At 42.0% G+C, this 27945-nt stretch overlaps 1 protein-coding gene and 1 long non-coding RNA gene across 3 annotated transcripts in view; both read right to left on the bottom strand.

The window, feature by feature from the left end:
- Positions 1 to 1095: 1095 nt before the first annotated feature.
- LOC142080066 (uncharacterized) lies at positions 1096 to 9874 on the bottom strand. The gene is made up of 4 exons (XR_012672855.1): positions 8625 to 9874; positions 7334 to 8457; positions 6890 to 7203; positions 1096 to 3920 (listed from the first exon to the last, which is right to left on the bottom strand). It is a non-coding gene; the product is annotated as an uncharacterized LOC142080066 (long non-coding RNA).
- A 46-nt stretch (positions 9875 to 9920) lies between these two features.
- CDC5L (cell division cycle 5 like) overlaps positions 9921 to 27945 on the bottom strand; it is a 37498-nt gene continuing 19473 nt past the window's right edge. Inside the window, exons 15-17 of one of the 2 annotated variants that reach the window (XR_012672854.1) lie at positions 14077 to 14289; positions 12131 to 12389; positions 9921 to 9939 (exon numbers count right to left, since the gene is read on the bottom strand). Coding sequence is in view for 1 of the 2 variants with exons in the window: in XM_075144897.1 (XP_075000998.1) it covers positions 12285 to 12389; positions 14077 to 14289 (318 nt within the window). In the remaining variant the exon portion in view is untranslated. Of the gene's footprint in view, positions 9940 to 11908; positions 12390 to 14076; positions 14290 to 27945 lie in introns of those variants that run through there. The other variant, XM_075144897.1, reaches the window with a different exon arrangement.

Below are 27945 nucleotides of genomic sequence, written 5' to 3'. Positions count from 1 at the left end.
TGCAAGAACATAATGTGTTTTGGCCAGGCCATTGTCAAAACAGACGGAGATTAATTACCGCGGCCATTTGTTCTGTTACAAAAAAGATAAAAATAACTCATGAGTCATGACAACAGTGAATATTGTGGAGCCAAATCCTGCATCCTGTTTGCCATTTTCTAGCCCCAGCGTAGAAGAAAAGATGTGATTTTGAGAAATGATCTGATGCTATCTTTAGTACCTCTGCAGTGTTTACACAGCTAGGGAAGTCGGTGTCTGGCATTGCCTCTAACGACATGCAGACGTGGTTCGGGAGGAGGGTGTCCTGCTGCAGGCTGTGGAAATGGAGTGTTGCTGGATGGGGCTGGGAAGGGTTTGTGTACATCAGTAGATACGGCTGCAGGGCACAGACATAACCTTAAAATACGTCAGGGCTCAGAAATTAAGGGAAAACCAGTAGTTTTGCTCAAGCAGAGTCCTTCGGCATGTGCTTGGCATTTATTAGCATGTTGTCATTGGGCCTCCACCACGTGCTTAGGTGCTATGTGGAGAGGACCTCCAGTCTTAGAGTGAGCTTTAGAGGGTTGGGTTTCATCCCACCATGTAGGACATGTCCTCCCACGTACGGGACGTGAATAAGAGTATTCTTGCCCATTTGCTGGTACAACCTTAGTGGTTCTGAGGTTTCCCACTCTTGTATTATTACTAGCATGGACAAGGAGATGGACTTCACCTCTGAAGCATTTTCATGGCTATAGATTAATATCTTTGCATGGGCAAGAGGTCACTGTAGTCTCCCAGGGAGTGTTGTCACCATCTTTCATGCAGTCTTAGAGCTTCAAATCCAGCAATGATGCTGCCCACCGAAATACCACAGAAATACCAGCTAACGGGTCTGCATCCCCCAGCCACAGGCTCCATACGCTGATATAGGAGGGAGGACGCAACGGTGATCCTGCAGCTTAGCCCCAAGGAGCTCCTTGGCAAATGGCGGGCTCACCAAAAACCAGCACTGGTAGCACAAGTGAGCCTCATCTCCCCTCCTGCAGGAAAGAGGGAACCTGCTTAATCAGCTCCAAATCTTGGAATATTTTACGAATGAAGATTTGAGTGCAGGGGGGAAGAAATCAGTCAGCTCTCAGGTAAAGTGAGCAAGCAAACGGTCTGATAATATTGGCAGAAAAAAGGAACATTTAAAATGTGAGCTAGACATGCTTGAAACCATCTAAAACCTTAAACCACGTTAGAAAAATAATTCACAGTGCTTTGTTTCAACAGTTGAAGCTGTTTCGCCATGGTAAAAGACCATCTTTTAAGAGAGATGAGTCTATCATGAATTAATCATGCTACCCTACCTGATAGCACTAGGCTGTGGCTGTGCCAGCATCTGCTGAGATGGTCAAGGACCATTTATGGCTCTTCCCTCATGGGGGAGGCACGAGCCAGCCCAGGGAGGATGGGTTTGGGTCTGCACATGCTGGAAGTGATGGCAGTGGATGTGTAATGTGTCTCTGCAACCCATGGGGTAGGACGCTCAGCCACAAAAAAGGCTCCCATCACCTTGTCGCTTTTTGGGGTGAGAGAGAGCAGCTCTGCCTTGCCTACTTTCCATTAAGCAGTTCCAGACGCAGCACTGGGCCCTGTGTCACCAGCGCACTGGACCTGGGGGTCCATATTGTGCGCCTGGTAGGATGCTCCCTTTGCACCATCGATTCCCAAGCTTTCTTCAGGTGTTAGCAGGGGCCAGGGCCAGTTCTTAACACAGTTATCATTCTGGGAGAATGAATTTAATAAGGGCAAGGCCATGCCCCACCTGAGGGACAGGGACAGGCACAGAGGTGGCCATGCACTGGAAGGAGGACCCTGTAACCTCAGTGGGGCAGGCATCAAGGTCTGGACTCTACACGCAGGTCTAGGACTGCTCAGATATTTTTTATTTAAGAGTGACTGGATACAATAAACAAAAACTCTTCCTTGCAGTGCTACTGTCTGCCTGGTCTGGGGAGGGGGGGAAGAGGAGCTGAGTGCCTTGTTGCTACAGCACAAAATTGGGCAGCTCCTGGTCCAGGCACTGCTCCCCAGCAGAGCTACGGGGATGAGTCTCTTCCAGCTGAGGCTGTCCCTCCTCTTGGTTTTTATCGGGCCAAGTGCTCTGTCGAGGAGCTTGAGCCAGAAATGGCCAAAGACCAAATACGTCACCTGAGTCCCATCGCCTCTGGGAGCGTGGTGGTGCCAGACAGAAGGCATTTGAGGTCAGCCCTGCACGTGTGACATGAGCAGAAAAGCATCAGGACATAGTTTTCTTTTTTTTTTTTTTTTTTTTTTTTTTTAATTTCGCTGGCACACGTCTTGTGTGTCAGGTCATTCCTTCACACATACGCATGTGTGCACTTCATTACAGCTCCTTGCCTCCCTCCCTTCCTCTGCTTTGCCCCGCTTCCCTGCAGTATCCTCCTTCCACCCCGGGGCTTGGAAGCTGTGCTCAGCCTCTGCAAGAAAACTGCTTCCAGCTGTGGGCTGTGACAGGCTCTCAGCCGCCTTGCAGCTGTTCTCGGGCTTCTGCTCCCTAAACCAAGGGGACGGGTGGGGAAAGGCTGATCTTTACTGCTGACGGTCTTCAGAGGCGGTTGCCCCAGCCTGGGTTTGGAGGTTGCCTTTGGACACTGCCAGCAACAGGCACAGGACCCTGCTGACAAGCTAAATCGATGTGCAGGGCTACAAGAGCTAAAGATTTCAGGAAGGTGGGTTGTAGCAATCTGGTGTCATCCACGTCATTAATGCAAGCAGGGTCTAATGGCTGCTTGGGGGATCTCCGCTTCTTGCAGCGAATTTGGTAAATTGCCCATGCAGTCAGCAGCTCTGTCTGTGGCATGAGCTTTCTCCCCATTTGGTTACCTTCTCAACCTGTTACTGACTCTGGCTGGACGTCAAATACCATCAAACTCCGAAGGAAGCTGTTCAAACCTCCTTAAAGCACCCTCCCTGGCTTTGGTCATACGACCTTGGATCCTCAGGCCACTGCAGATCAAATTTCGGTGTCTGAAAGGTTAAAATTCCTGTGAACCATTTCAGCCAGTTTCCTAAGGCAACTTTCCTTTTGTGCCAAGGGCTCTTCTCAGCAGTGTCCAGACAGGTCAGGTTCTGCTTCTCCTTGAAACCAATGGGACAGAGGTGCTGGATTCATGTTCCTGAAGACCCCAGAAATAGCCCAAGTACATTGGGTGAGATCAACAGGAAGACCTAAGTGCTTGCAAGTGGGACTTGCAGAGAATTTAGCTAGTTTGGCCCAAAAAAACTCTCTGCAGTCCTTAGGCCCCCTCATTTCTTTGTCACAAACATGCCCAGAACTGGCTTAGGCTGGAGGCTTCTTTCTAGTCTAAACACCACCATGATTTGCACAAGCCAAAGTGTCCCCAGAAAGGCCAGGTACAGTACAACTCAGGCCCCAGTTTGGAGTTCAGCACAGCATAAGCAGCTATGACTGCATTAATTCTGATGCTTCAAGACTTTTGGAGGTACCCCTCAGTATCTCTGCATCCAAAGGCAAGGAAATCCTTTAGAAAAATCTGTCCCTTACAACACCAAAGGGTTGGCAACCCGCTGCCCTGCTGAAGACGATTTCCTAGTAGGTAGGTAGGTGCCGCCCAACCAGCTGGCATCTCTTGACCTTTCCTGGCCAAGTCTTCATCATTATTTGTGGTTATCTTTTGCTTGGCGTTTCCAAGACATGTGTCTGCCTGGCTCAAGTTTTCGCTGTGAACCCTTGTTCTTCTGGCTGATTCAGCAGTTTCTTCAATTACTGTCACAACCGCCCCTTGCGTGGCCGCATCGGCTTGGCGGTGCTCCTGCGATCACTCATTACTGCTGGAACAAGGGAAGGCAGACAGACGTTTGTGCATTCTCTGGTGATGCACAATCTGCGTCCTGTGGTCACTGGGTAACTGTAAAATTAAAACAGATCCTTGCTGTTAACCAAAAGGCATTTGCAATAAAAGGAAGTTAAATACAGTGCTGGAAGGGCTGTTTTGCTGCTAACAATACATTATAGGACCTGCCGGGAAATTGGATTCGCTACTCTATCCTTGCCCCCACGATTAAGTTCACCCCCAGTTTAATGTGATTCAGAATTAGGTGGGATATTTTATGTTAATAGCAGGTTCAAGGTCCTTTTTTTTTGCCTGGATTTTGGTAGCATTGCCATTATTAAGGATGACAGAATAAAATCCACAGGATTTTGCTATGTTTTGCTATAGCAAGCATGAAATACAAAAAATACAATTCTTGAGCCTCCTTTCCTTTCTGCACAATCCTTTGGTGAGGTAGAGGATGGCCAGCTACACCCACCTTCCTATCGAGAGACCAGGCAGGAGGCCAGAGCCAAAAAATTCTGCCTTCACGGGAATTTGGACACTTTCCAGGCAACGCAGTGATGCCGGATAGTCGATCTCTGGGACTGGCAAAAGTGTCACCAAAGGTCCAGACCTTCAAATCCCTGACAGTGCTGAAGCTTTGGCATCTTCTCTGGAAAGGCGCTTTGTCATACAGAAATGACACACTTGCGTGACTAAACATCTGCTAGCACAAGGAGAGAAACTGGTCGGGGCCCTCTAAAGCAATGACCGTCCATTTAATACATGGGGTGAGGAGAAAGGCTCTGAGAGGTGCAGGGCTGGGGCTTTCCTGGCCTGGAGAAAAGCAGGCTTTGTGCTCTGCTCCAGGTTACATCTTCAAGATTTTTGCTCTGGCTCCCTAAGGGAGTGCTTCAGCCCTGACACAGCCAGGGATGGTGAGGCTTTCCTTCTGCTCTCCCAGCAACCTGGGTCCCTTCGCCATTAACTGCTATGCAGGTTGGTCACCCTGCAGGACTCAGCTTGGCCAAGGCTGCAAGCGGTGCACGTGTGAGTCCTGTTAGGATGGTGGTCAGAGATGCACATGGCCAAAAGAAAAACCATGGAGCTATTACATGGTAACGAGGCAGGTTTCTGTAACACAGAAAGAACAAACAAGAAGAAAAAACAAGGCTGGGTTTAGACACGTGAAGATGCACCACAAAGCAATCCCTTTGGGGTTTAGCCCACAGACCTCTCCCATTTCCCAAGTCACCAGGCAATGGTGCAGTCAGGGTATTTGAGCCATGGTTAGCTTATCAACACTGATGAAAAATAAGCAGGTTGATCATGGCTGAGTAGGTTCTGTGCTCAGAGCTCCCTCACACCAGGTCAACAGAGTGATTTCTGAAGCACATGGGACCCATCGATCTCTGAGAGCTGGGGGACATTAGTATTTAAGGAACTCTCTCCTCTTTTGCCAAAGGACTTACTGCTTCTAGGTTTTGTCTTGTTTTCCTCTAAACTTAAAGCAAGACAACCAGCATTGTCCCTTTTCACAGGAAAAAAGGGAATGAAAATCTTTGAAATCACTGTTATAGCCAGGATGAGCTAAGGACATAGAAACTGCATGGTCTGAAGGGAGAATATCTTTGCATAAACCAGCTGGAAAAGGGAGGTGAGATTCTAGTTTCAGAGTTCAGGACTTCATGAATATCTGTGTTCTTCACCTGTATGGTCTAATGAAAGACCCTACCCCTTCCCAAACCCTTGAAAGTGCTTTGGTAGGAACACAGACCAAGCAGGGGCAAGCCTGTTCCGTGCTAGAGATTGATTTGGTTGTTTGAATTAAGAAAGAAAAGTGGGGAGACACAATCTATGGAATAATTTAACTTCTATTTATAGTCATTTTATGGTCTGCCATGCAGATTAATTAATGTAGCCAGTAAACTCACTCTTTGTTTAAGGTCCAGCCACAGTGATGGTCCTGCCCAAGCCCTAAGATAATTCATGAACATTAATAGATAAGAGAAAGACAGCTTTGAAATCAATGCTTTACACAAGGGCCAGATATTATAAAGATCAGTGCAATAATTAGTTTAAAAAAAAAAAAAAATCATACAGTTGAATTACTCCAGGGGTGCCTTTGTGTCTGAGTTTCAACCAGTGGATTCAGTCCTTTTAATCAGAATTAGTTCTGGAATAGATTTTGCTGGCCATAGAGCTAAAAACATAATCCTGGCTGGCTTGTTCAGCTTTATTAAGCATCTATGACTATTTTTCAAAAGCAGATCTCTTTCTTCTCCTGACAGAAAGGCTCATCAAATACAGACAGGAGAGGAGAGGAAAGGAAATCTCAGCTTCATTGAAGTTGAAGCCAAATCTCCCATTGGTTTCACTGGGGCCACAATCTCACCTAAGCTGCATAACACGCTTTAAAATGCTACTGGCATGATAATTATACAAAATAGACCCAACATTTCTTTTTTGGGAGAGGGGAGGGAGTGGGAGGAGAAGCGGGGAACCTAATACACACGTTTGTCTGATCCTATGAGGCATTTACCTGTTGGCAAACGATCTGACATATGAACTGAATAAATAATAAAATAGTCTGTTCTTTGCGTCACAATTCGTAAATGCTTTCGATATACATAAATGATCTTAAAAGAGGTACTTGCATTTCCTTTGAGGAATCTTTAAGGAATCCAAACACATCAGAACCACTTTTATAACTTGGAAACCTGAAAGTGATCTAATGAGGCAGACCCTGGCTAATCTGATACGTGAAAAACCTTTGACTTTGACTTGAAAGTGAGATTTTTCTAATCCTGACACCAAGGCATCTCTTAATAAATTATAAAGAAAACCCAGAAAACACCCCCCAACAACTGGCAAACAATCAAACCCACTATACCGGCAGCAGAAGTGATGCTGTAAAACACTGCTTGTACCCACTTCTTTACCTTTTCACCTACTGTGTGGATCACAGTTCTGCCTGAGGCAGCAGGAATTGGTTAAAGCCACCTCATTTAAATACATCAAAAAAATCAATGAGCCATAGGCTAGCTAGGGGAGAGACTTACCTAGCGGCAGTGCCCGCATGTAACCAAAAAGTGAAGCTCCTCTTTTTTATCCACTGCTACTCCCTTTGCTTCAAAGTCATTCAGGCCTTGATTCAACAAAGCACTTAGAGACCATGTTGAACTTTTAAAGCGGTGGGACAGTTAGTGGAGATGCAGGGATGGATTGGCTTACGTATATGTTAAGCACGTCTTTTAAGTCCTTTTCTGAATCGGGGTCTGACCTTGCGCCCATGTGAGATAACAGGAGTCCAAGTCTTCAAGACCAGCAGAACCAGGTATTCTGTTGTTCGTAAGCAAAGGTAGAAGCTGGAGTCCTAGAAAGGCAGAAAGTACAAGTCTGGAATCAGTTATAAAGGACACTGCTTTTAGATGAGTATCTGGCTATTTTTCAACATGCATTTCACTCAACTAAGAGAACGGGGGAAATGCTATTTGATACTTCACTTTTAAATCCTGCTTGGAAGACAGGTGTTGCTTTGAACCCACAGTATGGAAGATAACTGCAAGCTGGATTCCTGAGATGAATGTGAGGCAGATTAAGTCCAGACCACAATAATGTCATCTTCTCCAGCAACATCAGTGTCCTGGGATATCGAAGGCAAGCCAAAGTTCACACACTAGTTTAAGATACTGCTAGTTAGTTTGCAGCCAAAACAAAAAGTTCAGATGGTTTCTGAAAAGTTCATGGGTTTTGATGCATTTTATTCAGAAATCTATGTTCAGGCCATGTTTGCAGAAAGCAATGAATCTCCAGCATTTATCATCAGGGCCTCAGATCCAATTGAGTCGGTTACAGTGCCTAATTGTGGGTGGTTGCCTCATGTCAGCTACTTGCCTTGGAGCACTGCAGACCATGTCTCACAGTCACTTTAAGCAGACAATGGAGTGGGACAGACTCTGATAGAGACAATTCTGCCCCACTTCCACCTTCGCTTGTACTTCCTACCTCAAAAGTTGGCCCAACTCATGCCTGTACAGGGGATCGGACAACCAAGCTGGATTAACACATTTTAAACCAAATGTGGCTGCCCCAGTGCTTGCACCAGCAAATAAAGGTGCAAAAGCAGAACAAGCAACAACGGGCAAAGACAAGATGCTCCTTCTGTTGGCACTGTAAGTCTCTGCTTAAGAAAGCCAGAGAACTACAGCGTATCTTGGCCATTGCTGGCCAGAGTGACTAATTACAATGTTAAAATAGCGCTTATTTCTCTGGAGATTTGCCATGTTTTGAAGAGCTGGCTCCAGCTCTGTTGGACTTCTCACAGGGAACCTCCTGCGCCTTAGGAAAGTCTCCCCCTTAAACTCTAGCTCGTGCTTGATTTTTGTTATCTGCCGGGTATGGATGAGACACTCAGCTGTTATAATTTAACACTGCTGTCCTATTAGCTTTCCCAGGTACCTGAATCCAACTCAATTGAAGTAAATGACAGTCTTATCAACTCCACTGACTTTGAAGCAGGCTCCAGCTACGGGATTGATCCAATATGTAAATGCCAAGTCTGATTCCAGGAAGGGAGGAAAATCATCAGCTGAAAGTCTTTAAAGACTTGCAGATATATCTTGGCATGCTACATGGAAATGAAGGAATTTCTCAGGGAGAATGTTAAGTAATTCTTAAAATAATTGTTAACACACACAACACAACCCCCATCCCACCTCTGTCACTCAGTCAGGTTACGGTTAACCCACTGCAGTAAACTGTTAACTAGTTTGCACTGTTTGTGGTTATACTTACTATCGTTCTTGGAAACAAAGATCAAATTAGTGGCTGGCTTCAGAAGTTCAAAATGAAAATTTGGTGTCAAGGTGTGCTGGTCGCTCTTGTGTCCATCAAACATCTGTATTCAATTACAAAGCGTTTTAGAGAGAGATTCAGGGAGCATTGTTTGGGACATAAACTGGACCTAAGCCCAAGAAAGAGATCTAGAAAGCTCAAGCTCCACCACCACCTGCTGTTGGAAGCATTGACATCTACCAGCATCCAAATTTGGTTGAACAAATTTCCTAAGCACTCCAGTTTGAGCCACCACACTTGAATTCCTTGATCTTGCGATGTCCTAGCCAGGCTCTGCTGCTCCAGGCACATCCCTCTGGATCCAACAGACACATGCACAGAGCATCCAGTGTGAAGTTTTAGGGGCGATTTCAGCAGATCTAAGACTGGCTGCCTTAGAGTGGGCACTGAGGCTGTGAATGATACCCAGGACTAACAACCTCAGGCAACATCTTAAGCATCTGCCAGTGGTAAGTTACTGTCCCATGGCATTGAAATACTTCTGGAAAAGGAGGCAGGAGTGGTGCCACAGTCCCACCTCTGTCAATATTCTGCGTCTGCAAAATAAAGGCCCAAAGCTCTAGTGGTAGTTACCTAGGATAAAGACAAGATGAGGGAGTCTCTATAGCTTAACATCACCTTTGCACTTTCTGTCCTCTGGTCGCTAGAGTCCCGATTACAGCAGGGCTCGTTTAGGACCCTCAGCAGCGCCTGACCTCAAGCCTTCTCCAGCACTGCTTTTGAGCTCAAGAAGCACCGGAGGGCCTTGAGTACCTTCTGAACCACAAGGGTCTCGCCCTGGCTCACAGCAGGATTTCTTGGCAGCTCAGGGCAGGTAAAAAGCCAAAGCAGGGTACAACTGAGCTTTAAGAAAGGCACGAAGGCACGGAACTCTGTTTCATTAGTTTTGTTTCATTATTGAGATAGGCAGAAACTTCAGGACAAAAACTCTTGACTACAGAGAGGGGAAACGGCGAACTTGCTTAAGCGTTGTCTAAACAAACTGAACTGGAGAAAACACTGAAGAAACCTCCTGCAGGTACCTTTCAAATATAATAACCTTGTATCTGCTGCGTTACATGCTACAAATACATATCTGCTACAATTAACGATGGGTTAATTGTATGCATTTCAAGAAAGAAAAGTGTCTTTTGCAATTTACCAGTCCTTCTGAATTTGCCATTAAAAATATTTGCTAAGGCAGAGTGTTTGAATACCTGTCTAGCTCCAAAGCTGTCAAAAATACAGGAAACATCAAAGGGGCTCTGCTGCAGCCCTAAAAAGAAAGGAAATAATTGTAGTTGTGGTATTGGTAAACCTACAAGGGTTTTCTGTTAATATCTCTAGCTACCACACAACCACAAGAACTGTCATGATACGCATTTATATGATTTTTCCTTTTGGGTATAACCATCCAAGCTAAAATACCCCATATGCTAAAAGATTGATGCTTAATACTTCTTTCCAGATGTGCTCTGGTTTAGTTAAATATTTAACACATTTCTAGAAGTATGTAGTCTATAATTGCATTAATACTTCAGAAGAATGATGTCCTGGTGAGTAAAGGGAAAGATATTCCAAGGCTGGCTGTGTACCTACTCCCGCCAGTGATCAGTAGAAATCAGACAGGTTGCCTTTAAAAAAATCTCTCTACCGTTGATCACCCTGGATGGCATTTAAACAGCTACACAACCAGAACCCTGACAGTGTCCCCCAGTGATATTCCCAAGGCCTAAACAAAGTGACATTCTGTAACATGGTAAAACAGCAAACAATGAAGTCCTCATTTAAATTCAAATATGTACAAGCAAAATTGCATGATGCATGCAACTGGATCTATTTAATTGCTGAATTCTGTGCTGTAACAATACAGTTTTGCCTTTTTCCCTATGCATTTCCACAAAAAATTGCTCTAAAGACCCAAAGCATAAGAGCTGGAAATAAGATGGATCCCTGAAGTGATGACTTCCACAAAAATAAAAACATGAAAGCAATCCTCTAATAAGATGCCTGACTCTGGCAAATGCATATATTAAAAGCATTGGGAATAGCTGACAAAATTTTAAACAGTAACATCTAACTCAAGTGTGGTCTGACAAAACAGTACTCAGAGAAAGATTTTGGATGAGATTTAGAAAAGTACCTCAATGAATAGGAAATAATGCATTCACCCCTTTCAATAATCCCATCCTTACCCTTCAGAAGAACAGTCAAAGCAGCGACAAAATGAAAACCTGTTGAGATGTGGTGAGAGGAGAGGAGGAGTAAATTGGGAGCTTTTCTCCACCCCACTCCGTGGCTGCTCTGGGCAACAAAGCACGCTGAGTAACCAACTCCCAAGGAGCAGCAGGAAATACCACCAAGGATCTCAAAAGTACTGTGTGCTCAGGATGTACTCCATAAACCCCTAAACGATGGCGTGGAAGGGTGACCTTGTGAGATGATGTGTCCGTGTCTGCAGTAGCAAACTCAACCATGTCCAGGGCGTGCTCCCCAGCACTCAGGCTAACTGGCACAGCATAGACACATGCAGTTAAGCTACCAGGGCTGGCCACATCCCCACTGCTTATTGGGCATTCCCAGTGTCCCTGGCCTACGCTAATTCACACCGTGACCTGGAGGTGCTTTGAAGACACCAGTTGATCAGAGCCAGAACACAACAAAGGACAATTCTAAAATCCGAACAGAACAAGCAACTGAGTTGCAGTGCTTGTGATGTGTAAGACATATGGACTTACATAGGCTCCGCAACCATCTTCCAGAAGGTCTGGGCCAAGGCAGAACTATGATGTTACCCAAGTCCTTCAGCCCACTGTATAAAAGTCAGCAGAAAAAGGTTCAACCAGATGGAGGGAACACGCATTATGCACAGATGATTTTAAAAGCATTAATACTTAGAAAATTTAAGGGTACATTTTCTGCTGAAATCTATGGGAACAGTTAGGCTATGCTGGGTGCTTTTATAAAACTTAAACCTGTTTTCAGGATGGTGAAGTTATGCTTACTGCCAGTATGACCATTTGAACGTCTTGATAAAAATGGGAGTGTTTAGTCACATGCACAGAGAAGAATCGGGAACACGGTATTACATGGACCACAATTATCCCGCATAGGTCCTTCCTATTACAAATTACAATCTTGGAAAATAAAAGCAGCAGCAGGGGAAGGGAAAAAAAGACAATTTACCAGAAATACAAAAAAGGCCTGCGATAGGGGAGGATTAAATTTTAGTTAAAAGACAGGCATTTTATTTCTTAATTATTTTTTAACATTCCAGGTTTATTCAAAAGACATTATTCTGCAGGCATGTATCTTACAGGTCTTAAGACTGATAGAACACTAGGAATAATGCGATAACCCTAGCAAATGAAGACATGGCTAAAATCATACCAGTGATTTTTTTTTTCTTTTAATAAAATTTTTGACATTTCAATCCAATTTTTAATACTGGCCAAAGCCATTCATACCTAGAGCATTTGGAATAGTTCATTAAAGGAACAAAACTTGACAAGATGCAAACAGCAGACTACACTTGACTTCTGCAACTGATGGCAAAAGCTGCTGGAGAAGTATCTGTACACTTTAAAAATGTTACATCAGTGACGAATGGAATTTTGTGCTTTAATACTTTGCTTGAAAAGTCTCTTTATCCAACATGAAGTCAGCAAATCTCTGCTGGAGCTCCTTTTCTCTCTCCTGCTGTCGCTGCACATCTTCCTTCAGACACTGTAAGGAAAACATAATTAAGCAACTAGTCAGTTTTTCCAATAGTCACACCCATGAAGATCTCTACCAAAGGTTGTATTTTAGTTCCTTCAGAGGAAGGGGTCAGAACTGAGACAGGACATTGCTAAAATTACTTACTTTAAATACAAATGTAAAACAGAGCAGTTGATGTAGAGCATCAAGAATCACAGTTATCTCACTTCAAATGTCAGGTATCTTACTCTGTTTTTGACAGCAATTAACATCAAATGCTTCAACAGGAGAGATTTCAAATTGGAAACTTGCCACAAGCAGTGCATTGTATTTTACAGTTATGCATGGATTCTTCTTCCATGAGTTTGTTCAAAACCTTTTTTGGGTAATCTTCCTAATTAACCCTGCATCCTGCAACGAGGCCTTCCACCGGCTTTCTTCCACTAACCACACAGGGCATGAAGAACTACTGCTTGTCCTAAAACTGCCAGCTGCTAGTTCATTTGATCTCCCTTCACTCTTGTGTCAGAAGAAACAGTAAATGTAGTCTGAGGATTAGCCCTGAGTAAAGTGCCATTTACTAAAAACAGGTGTTATTAGTAGCTATCAAGCTATTTAATACATTTTTACTGTTAACTTTTACTAAATCAACTAATCACTTCTGAGTTTGTACACACATCTATCAGCATTTCTAAACTGCCTTCACAAAATCAGTTTTAAGAACTGATACTTTTTATCTTTTTTATAGCAAGTGATTGAGAAGATTTGAGACTCAATGGAACCCTCTCTTCTGAAAGAAAAAAGAATTAAAAGAAAAATTGTGCTCAGATGAGTACTTATTTCTTGGAAAGCAAGCCAGGCACTGGCTCAAGCCTAGGACTGAGTCTTGGTTGAGGGTTGCGTTCTTAGCTGAATAAAGCCGAGAACAATATCCTGGAGATCCTTAAACTAAGAACAGTGTCTCTGAGGCATTGTTTTCAGGTATCTCAGTGTACCTGTTTCTGGTAGTTCTGGGCTGACGTTAAGGCTGCTTAAGAGAAAGAGATTATCTTCCTCCTCAAAGCCATGCCAACCAGTTAGAGGCCGGTAAGGCAGGTGGTGTTATTCAAAACTATAATTACAGAACAACTGCTCAGCCTCTGAAACTGAGAGCTGTGTTTAAATCGGTACAATAACCCCATTTCAGCATTGGCTTTCCAGAAGTCCAGCCATCTGCAAGTCTGATGACAACGTTAGCTTCAGGCAGTAATACAACCAACATGTGAAAAGAAAGGAGAATCTCCTGTAGTATATCCTGGCATTTGGTCCACTGACTTTTAAGTAGGAGGCTTTACACTTCACACAAGTTTCAGATCTACCCAAAGTTCTAACAGTAATTAAAAACAAAACAAGCCAAATTAAGATAGATATGGAACTTCTGCTGATACGCATTGCAGAAGATTAATAAAATAAACCACACAAGGAAATAAAATAAAAACAAAGTTAAAGAACACACTAGTAGATTAGTCCCAGCTTCTAATATATATATCACAGAATCTTTGATATTGAAGTCAGTGGCAGAGGAGTCTGGTAATAGCCAAAAGTATAATTTAAAAAGACCATTAAAAACTTGATACAAACTCAGGCTGTGAAACTCAGAGCCCATGCACTGTAAAAACATCTTTTCGACAAAGTGCCTGTATTTGACCTAAGGTATTACATTTAGGAATCTCACCTCCAGTCTCCGAGGGATTGCAGCATCTTCATGTTTCTTCAGTTCCTCAAAAGTACGCAGCTCCAGATGTGCCTGTTCGATTTGGTCCCACAAATCATTCAATTGTTTGATGAGGCCCATTGCTCGAGACTGGTAACCACCAAGCAAGATCTTCAGCTTCTTCTCCATCTTGGCAGCCCTCTTTGCTTCAGTTGTCATGTGACCTCTGTTTATCTGTCAGAAGGAAGCCAAGAATTGTTTTATTTATCCAGAACTCAAAAGTCAAGAGGAAAAAAAAAAAAGTAGTAAAAATGTATCTGTGGAACTGTATCGAGTTGGTCAAGTTCTTTGATTTGTATTAACAAATCATACTGGACATTTTACAACAGCCTAGATATCTGGATTAAAACCTTTACAATGTAAATACATTATTCCAGGGGTGAAGTCCACTAGCCAAAACAGGGGTGATGACACACTATACAAGTACAGCTTTATAGAGAGGAATTGTTGCAGTTGCTGAGCTAAGTAAGCAGCCAAGTCACATGATAGCTTCCTACGCCACATCCCACTTGCACAGGAGATGTTCTTTGCCTTAATAAAGAAAAACTATTACGTTCCTCCTTTTCAAAATCGTATTCTTAAGTCTGCAAAACCAGCCACATCTTTCAATCCTTCTGCCTATCCCAAAAGGACTCACCTAAATCATATTCCATAAAGTAAAAAGCAATTGGGAACATTAAGGCAGCTCTGAATCTGTCTCTCTGTTGCAGAGAACCATAACGAAAACATTTAGACTGGTCTGAGTGGCAAATGAATGGCAATGTTGGGGCATGGAAGCACTGCAAGGAACAGCAGAAGGACTATTAGAATGTTAACTAAATTCTACCACCATCTGCACGCGCTTTCTCAGGACAGCCACATCAGGAGACAAAGGACTAAGACTAAATCCTGGTAACTCACAGAAGTGGGAAAGGATGGACACACAAACTACTGTCTGCTTCTAAAAGATATGAAAGGTAAACAAAACAAAAAAAACCCATGGTCACCATCCTAAGAAGAACCCAGGTGCCAGGATGAGAACTCAACAGGTGGTGACCCTTCATTCCTGGTGTCATCATAAAGCATCTCAGAAAGATCCTTGGATTCAAATGTCTCGGTAGCTGAATGTTGGACAGATTACTTGATTAAGTGTTCAAAGTCAGGTTGGACAGGGCTTTGAGCAACCTGATCTAGTGAAAGATGTCCCTGCCCATGTCAGGGGGATTGGACTAGATGATCTTTAAAGGTTCTTTACGACCCAAACCATTCCACGATTATGTGTCTTAGTGTTTGTAAGCATGTGAGTATGAGGCTGCAAATAAATGAAATTGGTTTTGTCTTAAAATAAAGTACCCTCACCTATCTGTAAGATCTCCCATTCAGCTTTACTACATTACTGTAATGGTGAAACATTACTCCCTCCTGCACCATACCAAAAACCTGAGGCTCCCCGGTGGCCTCTCTAGTAACACTGCTTTTGCACAGGGCTTTTCCTTTACGGATCTCACAGCAAGAAGGTAAGGTTATCTTTAGCTAACAGACAAATACTGAGATAGCACAATGAATCAGCTGCCTAAGGTCAGTGGCAAAAGCCAGAAGCAAACCCCCACAATTTACAGTCCAATAGCGTACACAACATATATGACAAAGAGATGAGATTAAAATGTGGTATCAAAACCACAAAGCAATTGGCATGTTAGACATGAAGCTCTCTCTCCTGTATCATTCCGGTAAGTGCTGCCTGGTGTGCCCTGGATTTGGAAGTCTTCGTTTCCCCAAAGTTGTCCAGGTCAGTCTCCTAAAACCATAATCCAGACATAATCCAGAAATGGACAAGTGATACAAATTACAAAATTCTGCCAAAGGGGACACAACGCAAATAAACAAGCATATTCATGTTAACATGTTATAAATGTTTTATATGATATTTTTAAATAGCAAAGGTAACAGAAGCCTCTGCATATTTTTATACATGTATTCAGTGGAGCAAAATTAAAGGAGCAGTAAAAGCATGAAATAGCCATCAGCATTTTTAAAGCCTGATAGACGGCATCAAATAAATCTTTAACACTGCATCACAAACCAACAAACTAACACAGGATTATACCACTGAGCAAAACTGTGGAGAGGTGTAGCATTTCACATCTCTAAATATGGACATAAGGTTCCTGGTTGGGTATTTTTTATGCGACTTCCTTTAAAAAAAAAAAAAATACCACCCTTTTTTCAGAAAGCATTGTGTGAAAGATGCCAAACTCAACAAAAAAAGAATCGGGCTTCTCAGATTTTCATTTTTGCCACAGTTAAAGACATATTAGTACAGGAGATGAAGACAAATGTGTAAGTTTCTCAAGTGTTAGAATATAAAAGCCTAACTTGGAACCACAGTAGCGGAATCACCCAACCTTGCCTCGTTTCTTTAAAAACCAAAGCTTTGCTGGTGAACGTTCTTACATACAAAGGAATTACCACTGATCAACCAAGAAGCAGAAGCTTTTCACTGCTTCAAACCCTACAATTATCCAAGATATCATCTTTTACCAATGAAACTAAACTCCATTGGGAAGGAACTACTTTCTGATCTGTCCCTACAGTGGTCACTACAGCCAGCCAGACAACTCCAGCCACCAGGACTAGTGCAGCCATCACGGCCTTATGCACCAAGCTATTGCAAAGCGCATTTCATCAACCTTTCAAACCTTCCAACTTTATTAAAGGACACTCTATCGCACAGCTGCGTGTTTCTGTAAAATGCCCTACTCCTTAACAATTTATACACTCATTTAAAACAGTTTTAGTAGGTGTGCAGAGATAAACAAAGCGAATGGTCAAGGGAGCAAACTGTTAATGGGTGAGTGAAAGAGAAATTTGACTTTCTAAGCTGTCTAGTTTGCTCCTGGGGAGAGAGATGCAGACTGCTATGCTTTTCAGATTCTGTTTGCAATGTAGACTTAAGCTATGCCCAAGGTGCTTTAAGCATACAGAAAGGCGCCTCTTTTTCAATATTTATATAAATCTAGAGAAAATTAAATAAATAGATTAGGGATTTGTGAGGATACTCTCTGATGGAAAAGTATGAAAGCTTTAAATGTCTTCACTGGTAAATAATATGCTATTACTGCAACAACAAATACAGCTGTGTGGTAAATGAACTATTTTCCAATTACTGTTTCTTGGATGAAAAATGTGTGTTGAGAGCCACTGACATTTAGAGATCATGGAATAGATGGATGCACAGGCAAACAGAATTTTGTTTGTAACAGAGGTCTAATGTAACAAAGATCAATTGTCCCATGTCGTTTCACAGCATTACAGACAACGTAGAGTATGCTTGGTGTGAAATGAAATTTCAATCAGGAGTCACTTTTCTAGAACCGGTTAAAAAGACCATTGAGAAAAATTCCACTATTCTGTCGTCCCGAGTGAAGATCTGTCAACAACCTAATTTTTTAATAAAATGTTAAATATTGAGTACCTGAGGACATAATACAGTTATAAGCGCTCTCTCCACCATAAGGAAAAGAGACTGGAGCAGGGCACTGCGGTCAGAAGTCCTGAATTATCTGCATGCTCTATCACCAGTAGCAGTGGCAGTATGGGTTGGTCTCGCACTTTTACACACTTCAGTTGGGATTCACGTTGCTTGGTTTTAGACATCAACATCCGAGCTTGTCACCCGAGGTCTTTCCATAACCAGAAGAGAAACTGGCAACTCTAGGGCATGGCTCATCTGATCCAGGGCCTCAGAACGAGACTAAGCAAGCCACTGAAGTGCTTTTCACCGACTAAGACGGGAGCACAGACTGCTTTGCTCAGACACCATTACCTAAGGTCAGGTGGATCAATCCCAACCTAATGTGTACTGTTTTAATGTATGAGATATAATAAAGCATTTTTTTTCTCCAAGAAAAACCAAAGCCAGTTCAAATCTAATGCTTATTATAGTATCAGATGCTGATTATTTAAGAACTCTTGAAATTTTCAGACAATGAGAATTGGACTTAATATTTCCGAGTTGTTCTGAATATAGATTCTTACTTTTAACTACTAGAGCTCCTTAGGTTGTATACTGCTACTCAGTCCTTGCTTTTGTACTCAGTTCCTTGTCTATCTCGGATTATCACAGGCCTCACTGCTGTAAAAAGAAAAATAAGAAAAGAGGAAAAAAAAGAAAAGAAAAAAAAAAAGAAAAAGAAAAAAGCCTCCCAAGTACCTAAACGCAGAAATAACAGCCCTTTCTTCCTTCTCTGCTTATAGAGAAAAATGTGAACACTCACCACCTTTCCTCCTCCCTCCCAACTATAAGATTTTAGGACCTACTACGAAAAGGTCAAAAGGAGGTCTCAGCTTTTGTAACAAATACTATTTATTAAAAATTGCTGACTGCTGCATTAATGCCAACAACTGCATATAATTTTAGTTCAAGCTTCGTAAAATTTTAAGGCTCAGATACCAAGCTAAAAATTCCAAGCAGTTATGAAGAGGTGTGTTTAAACAGTAGTCTACATTATTTTCTTAAAGCTAAGAAATAGCTTTCAGTAAAATCTGACAGCCATTTCCCCCCTGAACCTAGCAGAAAATGTAAAGACATTTGAAAGATTTCTCCACTTAGTTATTTATTTTGTACTGCTCCTTGGCTGGCTTTGGTTCCACTGACTTTTGTACCAGCTACAGCAAAACGAGAACAGCGTGTACAGACATAGGGTAAAATGATATATGATGTTAGGGCAAGTGTGAGAGCCTCATCCCATCCCAAATCTCTTATGTAAAAGCCTTCCCTCACGCCTAGTAGAGTTGTGTTCAGTTTTCAGTACTACACTAGAGATCCAAAACAGAGCAACAGACATAATCAGAGGTTTATAAAACATGATCTAGAAAAGGGAGACTGACAGAAAAAACAGGGGGTTTTTGTTTGTTTTTTCTCCATCTAACAAAAATAGAGAAAATGAAGAAAGACACAACAACATGTTTTAAATATCCCAAAGATCATTGTGAAAAATTAGTCTGTTCTTATGTCCACTGAGAAAGGAAGAGGGATTTAAATTTGGCAAGGAAATTCGAGATAGGAGGTTACTTGTAAGGTTTAACTAAGGACAACAAAGAACAGGGAAAGACTGCTTATGAGAACAAACATCCACTGGGAAAGATTTAAGAAAAAATGACCCTGAGGAAGGAAGGGCTCAAGTGCCTTCAAAACTGCATTTTCACAATTCCTCATCTCACTAAGTCTACTGAGGACACCCCTCCTCAGTTCAAAGGGCTGTTTTTCCCTGTACTGACTGTTTTTTTTCCTTCCAATAAATGTGGAGCTTCTGGTAATCTCTAAACAGCATTAAGCTCTCTTGTCTTCTAATTGATCTTCTTAATCATGCCTGATGGATTAAAAAAACATGGAAGAAAAACTGCTGCATGTTCTTACCAGAGCCATAGACAAAAGTAAACCAACTTGTTCCATGACCTTGGAGAATCAACATATCATCATAAAGCTGCTTAGGTTGTGCAGAGAAATCCTCTGCCAGCTTCAGCTACGCTGGCTGAATAGGTTACTCTTGGAACCTATATAGGACTACTCCAAATGTTACTGTAACTTCCTTCCTCACCTCAGACCCACAAGTGGCCCTCCCATACTCAATTCTGCTGGCAGGAGCTGGATGAACTTAATTTAAATAGCAGGGTCTGTGAACTTGCCTCATATTGGCTCAGTCAGCCAGAGTAGCTGGGATGAGACAATGCACACTAAGATGACAACCTTCTGCTCAGCACCAAGTTACACTGAACAGGTTTCACCAGCAGTTCAAACCACCCCAGGGACAATGATGACCGTAACACTACAAGCTTGGTGGTGCACTCTACAACAGCACGTTTATAAACAAAAATTCATTAATTGCTCTACTTAAAAATATTTTTCCACTTCCATGCTCTTGGACAGAATTCTCCATTTTTTGGCTTGAAACACTGTTTCATCTGTCTACAGTTTGACCAGGCAAAACTCTCTGTAGAGCCTGCCTCTCACCTCTGAGTTAGTAAAAGATAACAGTCAATTCTGCTGGAAACTGAGGCTTAGAGTTACTATCAAACAAAAAATTGCATTTCCAGTGTAGAACAATATGGGCTCAGTCTATCAAACTGACATCAACACTAGCATTAGCTCAGCTAATCAACTGAAACCACTCCATGGCTTGACACAATTTCAGGACTCTGCTGTGACACTGAAGATGCTCACTTAACGTATGAGGGGGTACGAGGATCGTTAAGAAAAGGTGCTGATCAGTATCAGAGCAGTCAAAAAGGGACAGAGTATGTAACTTTCAAGAGATGACAAAGTAGGGTTTAATTCTAATCGACTGGGATCACACAACATTTTTCATGGAAAGATTCAGTCATAGCTGATCCTCAAATTAAGGCACTGCTGGTATGCAACTGCAACTTCACAGCTGAAACTAGACCAAATGTTCAAAGCTTGCATGGGAATATAAAGCTACCTTTCCCCAATTTAATAGGGAAGCCTCAATATAAACACCTATCTTGTACTTTGTTATGTAGAACAGATACCATTATGACTTACTGATATCTGCAGAAGGCTATTCTCTCTACTCACAGTCAAAACTAATAATCCAAGAGCAATCTCCACATGAACTATGTTTCAGAAATTGTGACCACTTGCCTTCAAACGTCATAACACGAGTTGGTAGGACTGTTGAGCAAAGGCAGTACAGGGTACATCAAGAGCAAGTGTTCCCACAGAAGTTCACAGCATCCAACTATCTAGATCTAGAATAATCCAGAAAGTTACTGGATAAGTTAGCAGTCACTATTGATCTACAATGATGACATTAAAGCCCACTGAATATTTTTATTTGGGAACTGCTTCTAAGACTAGCAGTATTATCGGTGATACCCATATATCACAATCACAGTAGAAACACATCTAGAAGAGCACAGTTTAAGAAGAAAACCAAATAATTTATTTTTACAAAGCTTTTCTGAAAACTCTCTACCTCTCCCTGGGGAAAAAAAAAATTACACTAAGATCACAGACAGCAACAACTACCTCAGGCTAACAGCTTTGATTAACTGTAAGCAAACATGGGTCACTGCTGTGTTTGATGAGATAATATGGCAGCGAGCACAGTGTAATTACCTTCAAAAACTATCACTGCAAACCCAGAGTTCTTCGACTGGTCTCTTCCAGGGAAAGGCTAGCAATCTTGTGGAAGCTCACGCAATAAACAAGTTAGCAAACAGCCTGGTTCCCTCTCAGTACATAGAAGCCCCATGATGAGCTTGCAGCAGTCACTAGTACTCTATTCCAGCAGCTACTATTACACAAGTATAAATGAAGCGAGTTACTTTGTGAGCAGCAACTCACACTGGCCCAACATTTGCAGGTTCTGACACATTAGGACAGGCTTTACAGAGCGACAGGTCTGCAGAAGAGGGGGCTTCCAGCAAAAGACCGTATCAATTTATACTTTTCTCTGTCCAAACATAGTTTTCAAGAGTGATGGTGTGCAAAGGCCTTTTGCAATGAAGAGCTCTGTCAATGCTGAACTTTGTTTCTAAGTGCGTAAGTTCCCATTAGGAACTCCCTTTCCAAATGTGAAATCTGATTTCACCTACCACTACAGAGGAAATCAATGGTTTTAGACATGAAGGGAAAAAACCTCCCATCATACTATGAGCAACTGGCCAAGGAAAAAGTAACTGCTATGCAGTCTAAGCTTATTTTTAAACAACTTTTTCACTGCTGATTTCCAATGTTTTGGCACATCCTGGACTGAGGACATGCAGAAAAAGACTTTCTTCTATACAAAAACAGTTATCCAGCCCTCCTGAATTATGACCTTAGAAGAAAGGCTAGCACAACGGTCCAACCTGAAGACAAATTTCAGACTCATAGGCAAGATCACAGAAATAAGAATATGAAGAACCCTTTTACGGGCGCTCATTCGCTTCCTTTCAAAGGTCCCAAAGTAAGTCAATAGTAAGAGAACTGGTATAAAATCAACTAGTAGCATTTTCCTCTGAAAATAACTGTTTAACAGCAAAAGTATAGTTCTGTTTCCCAAAGCTGTTAAATTGGCAGTGGGGGAAATGTCATTATTTTAAGAGTTGACTAGTTACATTTGAATAAAACTAGATCTGCTTTCCTCCTTCCTGCTCATGGTGATGAAGGTTTTGGGGGGTGGGGTGGGGGGAGTAGCTGCTAACTGCAGATGTAATTTGTGGGGAAAACCAAGGACGTAATAAGTTAATTCACCTAAAGGACAATGGGGTTTTTTTTTCAGACTTTCAACACGTAAAGATGTAAGGCTCTAGTTTGACTCAACAAGCTCGAAATGGAAACGACAACTTTCCAGGTAGTACAAGTACACTTAAAGATTTAGTAGTTTTAGGTAGTGATTTTCAGTCACGGGTCTACAAGTGCTTCGCAAACAAAACTGCACAGAAACCCCTAAGGTAGACCTTACTCCTGTTCCAATGACAGAGGAACCAAGGGAGACATTAAGACCTAGTTTCGTTTCACTGATCTGAGGTGCTCTAGGTGCCTGTGTAATAAAAGAGAAAAACAGGAAACTCAAGAGGGAAATTCAACTGTTAAATGGGCCAAGCTGCTCTCAGGAGGTGCTTGTCTCTCTACCAAAAACAAAGGGAGCCTAAGGCAACTGCAGCTTTGTGTTAGGAGGCTAAAATAAGGTGTATCGAATCTGAACTCATGGGACTTGCTCAAAAATAGGCAACGAATACTCACCTACACTAGAAAGGAAACACAAGATTTCTGGCTAAATCCGTTTATCTTCCCTGGCAGGGTATTTTTTCCTACTGTAGACATAAGTTCTCCTTGACAATACAAAACCTTTTATTTATCGCTTTCCTCATTATAGGTTATGGGTTATCTTCACTGTGGATCTCACAAATATTCCAAAATTCTGCAAGCAAATACCTGATGTGTTATAGCTAAGCCGATCTGATATCTGGCTACTGTGGAAAGGAGTCTGCTGCTTAATCTAAAAATAACTTTTTTCCTGCCAATTCAATGAACTGATCCAGATTACCACAGAGTTATAAGAACACTGGTATAAGGTCAGAGGTAATAGCAAGGGGCAGCTAGAGAAAAGTAAGTAGCACTGACCCTTTTTGGCACCAGCTAAAATGTTAGAGCATCCCAGCTATAACACAAACTGTATTCTAACCATTCTGGTAAACAGTAAAAGTGTTTTCACGCACAGGTAAAGACAATTCTTAAGGGATCTGCCATGTATCTGTGTTGCCCAGGAGAAGTATATACACTCTGGAATTGCCACGCTATATATATGTACTCTGATGATCAACTGTACATTAAACAGAGATCAGACACCGCAATAGTGGTCTTGCATAAACAGTGAGCTCTATCAGATTCTGAGCAGCTTAACAGTGAAGACCACCGATAACCCTCAGATGTGACCCTCTGATGCCAACTACATTGCCAACAGACCTTATTTAAAAAAAAAAACAAAACCACAAACATATTTCACAATGGCAACACAGTAGTACAAATGAATATATGTGTTCACAAAAGCAGACTACTCAGGGATTCCACCATATTTTAGTTTTATGAGTAATTTCTCTACTCCTAGTCTTATAAATTCTCTTATTTTCTCCAGGTGTTTTCTCAGTAACAGCACACCTGAAAATCCAAAAGAAACTGCAAGCTTTAGAAGCATGTAAACTAGAGAGAAATTAAAATATAATCTCCAATAAACTAGTAAGTGATACACCTTGCAGCAGAGTGTAACATGCAACCCATAAAACTCCAGCTAAGCAGCTGGTTTTCAATGTAAATTAATTCAGAGGACTTGGGCTGCAACCAAAAACAAAAATGGACACTTTAGTCTGGTAAATTACCATCTTGGTGTACCCTGGATATTGCAAAGAATAGATAATTTACTATGCTTTGCATATATAGTATAACTAGAGCTTTCTCCCCTGTAGACTTTCAATAGTGTTTTTTATAATTTAGCAATCAACTGAAATGATGATGTCAACTGCCACAGTTTTAATAAAAATATTTGTATGCTACGAACCATCTTCAAAGGAAAAGTAATACTGGCAGGAAGTTTCTACGTTATGAACTATGAAGGGAAGCAACTACCTTGTTAAATAGATGCCTCTACTATCTCATTTAATCTGATAAGGTTCCTAGTTGAACATACACTTTAGGTAGGAATGCTCTTCTTTCTAAATATATTGCTTGGAAGAGAAGGGAGTACAAGGTATTGCAGAGAACTGAAGCAGTTACTAAATGCAACTGTGAGCATCAGAAAACTCCCATTTCTGAAATGACTAGCTAAGCAATGTAGCCTAGCCTTGAACAAACACGCTAGACTTCTAGAAGCTACTGGAAAGATCAGAAAATTCCACCAGGATTCAAGCAAATCTAAGCTGTATCACAGACACATAGTGAGGTCACAGGGATTCCCTTGCATGGACCTGAAACTCCCCATCCGTAATGCAAAAAAGTTCACATACTAATCTTGCAACACTCTTAAGCCACGTTAAGTAACACATTCAAAGAGTCCAAAATCCTCAAAATAAAGGAGAAGTGAAAAGTATTACTAATACATAGCAGTACATTCCAGTATTAAAACTGTTGCTGAGTTGTGCATTACTGCTGATGATGCCTGGACAGGATATCCAGCCAAACAGAAGCTCTCCACAACTGCTCCACTTTGCCTCCTCAAGTCCATCAATAACAGCACAAATCTGTTTGTGATATCACCATCAATTTCAGAAAGATAAATGTCATGTCAACATATGCAAGGCTGCCACCACTAAATCACTCAGGCAGTGAAAACAGGCCAATTAGAGAAAGACGACTGTTTGTCCATGCCATCAATCCACCCAGTAATCTCCGAGCAATGAAGACAGCACTAGAAATAGCTGGCTTTTTTGTACAGGATCTGCAGGGTGTTAGCAGTCCCATATGGAAGTATTAGACAGTGACTACCCGATGTGCAGCTGTCTCCAGCAAATATCACTTAACTCTCACGTTTTTTTCCTAATGATCTTAGTGCAATATGAAGGGGAAGAGGCAGCCCCAAAAGCTGACCAACATCAGTTTCTGTTGCTGGCAAACTCTATTTTACAGTTTCTACTCTTCTCTCAAAAGGAAGTTAAGAGTACAAGCAAGTATCTTGGGGTATTGAAAGCTGAGCTAATATCCCTGCTTTTCATTATGGTTGTCTGATACTTCCCATTAAAATATCTATTTCAACTGATATTGCTTTCAGACAATTTTCCTTGGAAAAACATTAAAATGAAGGTGGGTTTTGCCATCGCTGAAATGGTTAGGAAAAAAAATAATTGCTGTCCTTTTTTCATTGCATATTCTTTTGTTCACTAAACCGCTACACTTCTTATTTATTATTTAAAAAATGATTCAGCTGGTGACCTATACTTAGAAAACTGTATATGTATATCTTACTTTTAGAAGGGGCCTTTTAAATAGGTCAGGCAACTGCTGCACTAAACTGCATTTTGCACACACTTGGGAGAGATTTTCAGCTCGAGCCCACCTGCACCCAACAACCAGTGAGCTGTGAAAGGCAGCGCAGTACTTTCACTGCACCTGCAGTGTGGGGCACAGCTAGCTCTGCTGGCCCTGGGCGCCTGACTGAATTGGGGTGTGTGGTATTTTGAAGACATACACAAGCTTGCTCCCTCACTTTACTGTCAGTGCAGCAGGCAATCAGCCTTGTCTAGCAGCGCTCCAAGCTCCCAGCTAGTCTGAAGAGGCGTAGCTACATTAGCGAGACATGGAGTCTCATGATCGCAGCAACTGATCGTAGACATGGCTAGCTGGATTTTGTTAACTGTCTTCCAGGGAGTCCCAGGCAATGTTGGTAGCAAATGAAACCCAATTTTTTTTCTTGGCAAGACCTCCGATCTGTATTTTGCTTCCTGGGTGACTGTCTTGTGACTACAGAGCAATGAGCACTTTCAGAACGAGCAAATGCAACAGGAGTTTGATCAGTGGATGACTTGACTTTACTTTCTTTGCTTCAATATCCTTAATCAGCACACTACCACCAACTACTCATTCAAATATTGGGAGGAGACAAACAGAAATCAACAGCGTAAGAAAGCCCACACAGAAGTAAGCAATTTAGACTGCAGAAATAGTGCGCAGCATAAAGGCACAGGGCCACACACTGAACAATAAAGAGAAAACAAAATATTCAATAGCTACTCATTAAGCAAGCACCATCCACCCTGTGCAGTAAATGAGTCTGTGGAAAAAGCAGGCTGTAATCATGAAATTAAAGACTGTCTCATAATGCATATGCATAGGCAAATTAAGGCTGCCAGAATAAGGCTGTTTGTGCATTCCCTAACTTTGACTGTTTGACTTTGCAACTTCAATAACGCACTTCTAATGTAGTTTTGGGCATAAGATATTTAAATTTCAAAAGCATTTGTACACAAATTAGGTACAGTCCTCAGATGGCTGGCGTGATGCCAGCACAGCCCCCGCTGCCATGCAAGCTGGCTGCTGCTGCGCTCAGATACTGTTTTTGCGAAAACAAAGTAGAGCAGAGCATGTGAGAGCGCGTCAACCGGCGGGCAGCGTTGGGCAGGGCAATGGTGCTCTCTGCTGGGTGAGCATCAGCACGACAAGTGCTCTGGCACTAACGCTAAACCGCTCGGCTACTGGGCTACGTGCAGGTGAACTGCTCCTGGCCCGAGTGGCTGACTAACAACTGGGGAGTCTATACCTGGACGACATTCTTGACTGACAGACTTTACAAAACACACATTCACGCTGTGTTTTACATGTATGAATCAAGTGAAAATTCAGCCTTTCTGGCCTCCCTCTCATGTTATTTCTGTGGTAATAGCTGTTTGAGGAGGTTTACTTCTAGCAACAGTAGCTATGTTGATGTTAAATACAGAAGAACTTTTTAAAAAAGTTTCCTTTTACCATGGAAAAAAATAATCTCATGCCTGCATAATTTAGAGAGACTTTTAGTCTAAAATGTATTTTGGAAAACAGTTAATGACTTACTGCAAGTCTGAACAAACACATGTTTTCTGTGGGAAGAAACAACTTAAAACCAGCTTACCTTTTATCATAAAAGCTGTGTATTTTTGTGTTTTGTGGGGAGTGTCTGGGTGAAACTCTAGAGAGGGGACAGGGCAAGGAAATCAGCGTCAAAGGGTTTGAATTTGCTTTCTTCTACTTGGTGCACCATACCTCAGATGATTTCCTCTCCACACACACCTCCCTCAATCCCAGGACACCTTACCAAATCTTAATGCCTCGTTGAGTTAAGGCCTGTGACTGTTGCATTTTGAATAAACCAATGAAAGCATGTTGACGCTGGAGAACGCTGTACTCCACAACTCGGCAGAAAAAGATGTCGTTTCAGTTCTTGGTCCCTTAGTACCAGTGCCCTGCCACAGTACTCAAACTGCATGCAGACACATTGGTGAGACGTTGCTATCTGAACTCCGGCATTTTGTACTTGCAGAAAATATTAGTTATGCAAATACACAACAGCAAACTCAAAATTTGAGTTTAAAATGCACTCATAAGGAAGCCTACTATTTCCTGATAAAGTGGAATGGATCACAAACATCCCTTGTTCTCTTTTGTGGAGGGAATCACTGGAATTGACAGAGGATGCCAGTCTGGCAAGAATTCGGGACTATCTGGACCTTCATGTATGTAATAGTCCATCAGAAACCAAATCTTAAGTTGGAAAGAGAACTTGAGAGGGGTTTTGGGACAGAGACATTGTTTTTAAGCATCCTTCTCTGAAGTATCTCATACTGGCCGCTATCAAGGACAAAGTGCAAAACCAGAAAGAT

The sequence above is a fragment of the Calonectris borealis genome, chromosome 3, assembly GCF_964195595.1.
Source record: "Calonectris borealis chromosome 3, bCalBor7.hap1.2, whole genome shotgun sequence".
NCBI lineage: Eukaryota > Metazoa > Chordata > Aves > Procellariiformes > Procellariidae > Calonectris > Calonectris borealis.
Note: the sequence above shows the minus strand (reverse complement) of the source record. Positions and strands in the feature narration are given on the sequence as shown.